Source organism: Lolium perenne, chromosome 2 (genome assembly GCF_019359855.2).
Source record: "Lolium perenne isolate Kyuss_39 chromosome 2, Kyuss_2.0, whole genome shotgun sequence".
In the NCBI taxonomy this organism is placed as follows: domain Eukaryota; kingdom Viridiplantae; phylum Streptophyta; class Magnoliopsida; order Poales; family Poaceae; genus Lolium; species Lolium perenne.
Window position 1 is genome coordinate 71,550,497 of NC_067245.2, and position 5,683 is coordinate 71,556,179.

Here is a 5,683-nt window from a genome sequence, read left to right on the forward strand (position 1 = left end):
GAAGGTTGATGGCGGCGGGATGTAGTGCGGCGCAACACCAGGGATTCCGGCGCCAACGGGGAACCTGCACAACACAACCAAAGTACTTTGCCCCAACGAAACAGTGAGGTTGTCAATCTCACCGGCTTGCTGTAACAAAGGATTAGATGTATAGTGTGGATGATGATTGTTTGCGAAGAACAGTAAAACAAGTATTGCAGCAGATTGTATTCAATGTAAAAGAATGGACCGGGGTCCACAGTTCACTAGAGGTGTCTCTCTCATAAGATAAATAGCATGTTGGGTGAACAAATTACAGTCGGGCAATTGACAAATAGAGAGGGCATGACAATGCACATACATGATATGATAAGTACAGTGAGATTTAATTGGGCATTACGACAAAGTACATAGACCGCTATCCAGCATGCATCTATGCCTAAAAAGTCCACCTTCAGGTTATCATCCGAACCCCTTCCAGTATTAAGTTGCAAACAGCAGACAATTGCATTAAGTATGGTGCGTAATGTAATCAATAACTACATCCTCGGACATAGCATCAATGTTTTATCCCTAGTGGCAACAGCACATCCACAACCTTAGAACTTTCTGTCACTGTCCCAGATTTAATGGAGGCATGAACCCACTATCGAGCATAAATACTCCCTCTTGGAGTTAAGAGCAAAAACTTGGCCAGAGCCTCTACAAATAACGGAGAGCATGCAAGATCATAAACAACACATAGGTAATAGATTGATAATCAACATAACATAGTATTCTCTATCCATCGGATCCCGACAAACACAACATATAGCATTACAGATAGATGATCTTGATCATGTTAGGCAGCTCACAAGATTCGACAATGAAGCACATAAGGAGAAGACGACCATCTAGCTACTGCTATGGACCCATAGTCCAGGGGTGAACTACTCACTCATCACTCCGGAGGCGACCATGGCGGTGAAGAGTCCTCCGGGAGATGATTCCCGTCTCCGGCAGGGTGCCAGAGGCAATCTCCTGAATCCCCCGAGATGGGATTGGCGGCGGCGGCGTCTCAGTAAGGTTTTCCGTATCGTGGCTCTCGGTACTGGGGGTTTCGCGACGGAGGCTTTAAGTAGGCGGAAGGGCAGGTCAGGGGGCCACACGAGGGCCCCACACGCCAGGGCCGCGCGGCCAAGGCCCAGGCCGCGCCGCCCTAGTGTGGCGCCACCTCGTGGCCCCACTTCGTCTCTCCTTCAGACTTCTGGAAGCTTCGTGCAAAAATAGGACCCTGGGCGTTGATTTCGTCCAATTCCTAGAATATTTCCTTTGTAGGATTTCTGAAACCAAAAACAGCAGAAAACAGCAACTGGCTCTTTGGCATCTCGTTAATAGGTTAGTGCCGGAAAATGCATAAATATGACATAAAGTATACATAAAACATGTAGATATCATCAATAATGTGGTATGGAACATAAGAAATTATCGATACGTCGGAGACGTATCAGGGAGGCGCTGGCGGCGGTGGATTCGGAGGCGCTGGTGCACTACACCATGGACCAAACATAAGGGCAGCTCTCCTGCCGGGAGAAGTCGCCTAAGATGGCAATATAACTGCCGGCAAAGATTTTTGCCCGGCAGTTTGGCATGCCCGCTATAACCCTGCCGGCAAATGTCTCTGCCGGCAGGTACATCTATGCCGGCAGTTAGATTGCCCTATTATCGGAACAATTCCCGGCAGGTCTGTAAACTGCCGGCACAAGTTGTCCCGGCAGGTTGGACATCTCCCGGCAGTCTAATTGCCATTGAATAGTCAAGTTGTCCCGGCAGTGGGCCTGCCCTGAGATCATATTCCTGGCAGTCTGACTGCCTTGGCATGCTGAACTGGTTCAACCCCCACACTCCTAGCTCCCCTGTTTGGCAGTATGTCAACTCAAACACACAATTCAATCAAACTTTGACAAACATAATAATAATATATCTTGCAGAAGTGAGATATGATCAAAAAGTCACATTCTTCATAAAGCATGGTCAATCCATAGGTCATACTTCATCAGGTGCACAAAACCATAAATAGTTCGCCCATCGACAACAAAGTGAACAACAACAGTGGATAGGTTTGTTTCTAAGACAATGACAGTACATATGTTTGTTCGTAAGACAACGAATAGTGCATAAATAAGTCCAAGACAGTGGTTGGGCATGCATCTAGTCCATGGAAATCCTAGTTATTTCTTGCCCTGATGATGATCAACCTCTTCTGCTGTTAATTAACCTGAACAAAACAAAGTGAGAGATGAGAGTTAATAACAATCTTTAATTAAGCACATGAAAGTTAGTCGAAGACAACATGAAGACAAGGTATTTTTGTTGATCATGTCAGACCTACATCTTCCACTACAGCGGTTTTCCTTTATGAGCTAACCGATGAAGTTTCAGTGTGAGTTTCGATTATAGTCCTATGCCATGTGACAAATCTGGAGCTTGCTCCACAGCAAAACTGAAAGCCTTTCAATATTACAAGAAGATAACTAGACCAAATTCAGGAAAAAAACATGGTAATCGCTGAGCACCAGCGACACTAGAAGGCATGTAACACCAGCGGATAGGAGGGCCTGGTCACGACGAGTCGGTCCGGCCTACAAGATCATCCGCAAGTTTGACCGCGACGGCAATCGACTGCCACCAGATCATGCCCGTTAAGCACTCTCTGTTGTCACCCAGGGCTGGATTTTGATTTGCAGTAGCAGAGACGCCCTGCTCTGTTTTGCATTTTCTTATCCGGGTGTAGCCGTGCACCCGTGCCTCAGAGCTCTGCCCGCATGAAGATCAGGTCAACGTAAGTTCAGCAAAATTTCCAACATCTATTTGCTCAGTTAAGTATATATGTTAGTTGTCCAGTCCACTTTAATGACCTCCATTGGACTTATGATTTTACGATTGGTTTAGTCCATGTGTAATAGTTTCTGCACCTGGTACTCTGTAGTATAGTGCAATTGCTTCAAAGGTTTGTGGATGCCATGATTTGAGGCTTCAGGCTTTGCTGTATAAACTATCGATTGAGATATATGGATAGGTGGAGTGCATCGTAGGTTTTGTATATGGCTGGAAATATGAACTGCAATTCCATTGTGTTTCTACGGCTGGCTACAGCTTGCTATCACAAATTCAGTTACAGTACACAGTTATCTATTTGCTCTGACAACTTTTCGACTTAGCCGTCTTAATCTTTTTTTCTTCTTATTTCTGAAATCGGAATAGAGTGCATTATTACCAGGTTCAACAAAGACATAATAAAGGCTACTACGACGCCCTGATTTGGATAAGTAAAATACATGAGCATGAATGTAGGACAAGTCTGAGATTGGGAACCAGACTAGCAAACAACACACTTATAGCTGCCAAGCAAGCTTGTTTGGATGATCTGGACTGTACGTAGTATACCCAGGTTTCGGTCTTACCTTGTGTATTCAGCACGACTGAAAGACTACTGACTGATATTAATACAACACAACAACTTCAATTACGTAAAGGAAAATTCGTTTAATTAAGCCAGTCCATATTCATAACCTACAGATATTAATGCTACGGTTCAGAACCTGATAACTAAAATGATGTAGATCGAATGGAGTTAAGTTGCAAACTATAGAGCATATGACCAGACTATAACATTGATATATAGACATGTATATAATCGTAACAGGCACCATGGTTAACTTAGACAATATTTTATTACCTCTTGGGAGTTCATTTTCTTGTGGCGGCGAGGCTTGCTTCATCTTGGACTTGTCAACCTCCAGCTGCGTATGAAGTAAAGCTTCGTTAGAAACTTGAGACAATATTTGGCTATTTGGAATGTGAATAAAGCAAAATAATCCTACATGTTTATAGAGCCATGCAATAGTTCTTCCTTGAGCTTGTCCCATGGTCGTCACATCGCCAATGGGACGAGGCAATATGGCATCTCTTTTGATGATGTAGTTGACAACAACTTCACAACATTCAGTGCCAAGCTCACGACCCCCTACGATCTTCTTCCTGTCAGTTGCTAGAATGGTAGCTTTTGCCACTGGTGTAGTATGATCACGATAAACATTGAACAAAATCACTTCATTTCCTTTCTGAAAAAATTGTGAAACAGGAGTAAGAACTAAGCAGTATCAATTATTTGCTTTCCTAGAAAACTAAGAAACCGAAGCAGGAAAGGCCTAAGTCACCTGATGATTCTTTTGTGTAACTGTTGCTTCCTTCTTCTTCTTCAGGTCAGCTTCCCTCTTCTTTTGCATGTCTTGTTCCTTCTTCTTTTGCATCAGGTCTTCTTGTTTCTTCTTCGACTCAATTTCCCTCTTCTTTTGCATGTCTTGTTCATTATTCTTTTGCATTAGGGCCTCTTCTTTCTTCTTGTGCAGTAGTTCAACCTCCTTTCTCTTCTGTAGTTCTGCTTCATTGTTTAGTCGTTGGGCTCCTTCCTTCTTCTTCCTAATCAGTTGTGCTGCTTCTGCTCTCTTCTTTTCATATTGTTGTTGTGCTTCCCTCAACTCTTGCATCACAACTTCTTCCTCACCAATGCTATCAACATCATGAACAGATTGGTCAGAGGTAGAATATTCTCCCACACTTTCTTCAGGTTGAATTGCAGAAGTATGCATAAAGTTCTTGTTTCCAGCAATAGATTGTGATAACATGCTTCTCATTTCAGCCATTTCAGCCATCAAGGCATCCATCTGAGCTTTGGTATCTTCTTTAAAATCATCCATGTGATCCATTAGAGCTTCATTAGTTCGCCAAGCTTTCTCAGCCTCTAGCTCCGCCATTTGGAGCTTTGTAGATTTAAGCTTTTGAGCTCCTGGTATACCAAGAGAGCCCGCAGTTGGTCCTAGTCCTACGCACCTAACATACCCATTTCTCTCTTTCCCAAAGACATGTGACAAGATGTCACCTTGCTGAATGGATTTTTCTAACAGCTCGGGGTGCTCTTCAATCGCAGTATCTATGTCCTTCTACAATAAGCATTAACACAATAAGAATAGGATAATATACTACGCAAACTGAAAGAAATATCAGATGTTATTTAAACGAACTTAAAGAAATATCAGAAGTACATACAATTACTTTTGATGTTTCTGCAGTCATAGTAGTTTCATCTCTTTTGCTTATGTGTGTTCGGACAAACACTTCATCTCTGCGAGGAGCATATCCTTTCTCCTTGTGCTACATCAAGTATAGAAATAATCCTAGTCAGCATCACATTCACAAATTGTGCTAAGTTCAGAAATAAAGGGAGCATAAAGTTACCATTTCAGCGGCTACACGAGCATGACTCTTGCTTCCAGATGTATGCAATACCTTTTGAGAACTTCGATTCTTTTTTCCTTGTTCACTTCGTTTCTATGACAACAGAAGCAATATATAAATTATCCAAACCTGAACCAAAATACAACATGTGTAATATAGGTTATAAAAACATTACCTCAGCTTCTTCACTTCTCCAAAATTTTATAAGCCAGACACAATCATCATAGCTTACTCTATTGTCCTCAACCCTAAGAGTTAAGATTTCTTCATCAGTTTTTTCAGGCTTAAAAAACTTCTTCTTCAAATCCACCTTGAAATCTCGCCATTTCTTATGAGAAGTTCCCATGACATAGTCCTTGAGCTTGTCGTCAACAACATAGTATTTCTGAAATGGATGTATTGGAACTATTAGACTACTACATAACAA

At 42.4% G+C, this 5,683-nt stretch overlaps 1 protein-coding gene across 1 annotated transcript; it reads right to left on the reverse strand.

The window, feature by feature from the left end:
- Positions 1–1,992: 1,992 nt before the first annotated feature.
- LOC127330066 (uncharacterized) lies at positions 1,993–4,864 on the reverse strand. The gene is made up of 4 exons (XM_051356417.2): positions 4,179–4,864; positions 3,843–4,082; positions 3,698–3,761; positions 1,993–2,236 (listed from the first exon to the last, which is right to left on the reverse strand). The coding sequence occupies exons 1-4, from the start codon at positions 4,773–4,775 to the stop codon at positions 2,232–2,234; spliced, it is 906 nt and encodes a 301-aa protein (XP_051212377.1). The 5' UTR covers positions 4,776–4,864; the 3' UTR covers positions 1,993–2,231.
- Between the last annotated feature and the right edge of the window lie 819 nt (positions 4,865–5,683).

What these genes read in the sequence shown, in the direction of transcription:
- LOC127330066 (XM_051356417.2), bottom strand. Translation starts at nt 4,775, where the DNA reads ATGGCGGAGCTAGAGGCTGAGAAAGCTTGGCGAACTAATGAAGCTCTA. An exon ending in TTACACAAAAGAATCATCAG is followed by an intron (nt 4,083 to 4,178) that starts GTGACTTAGGCC and finishes CAATTTTTTCAG; the next exon opens with AAAGGAAATGAAGTGATTTT. An exon ending in TTGCATGGCTCTATAAACAT is followed by an intron (nt 3,762 to 3,842) that starts GTAGGATTATTT and finishes CTTCATACGCAG; the next exon opens with CTGGAGGTTGACAAGTCCAA.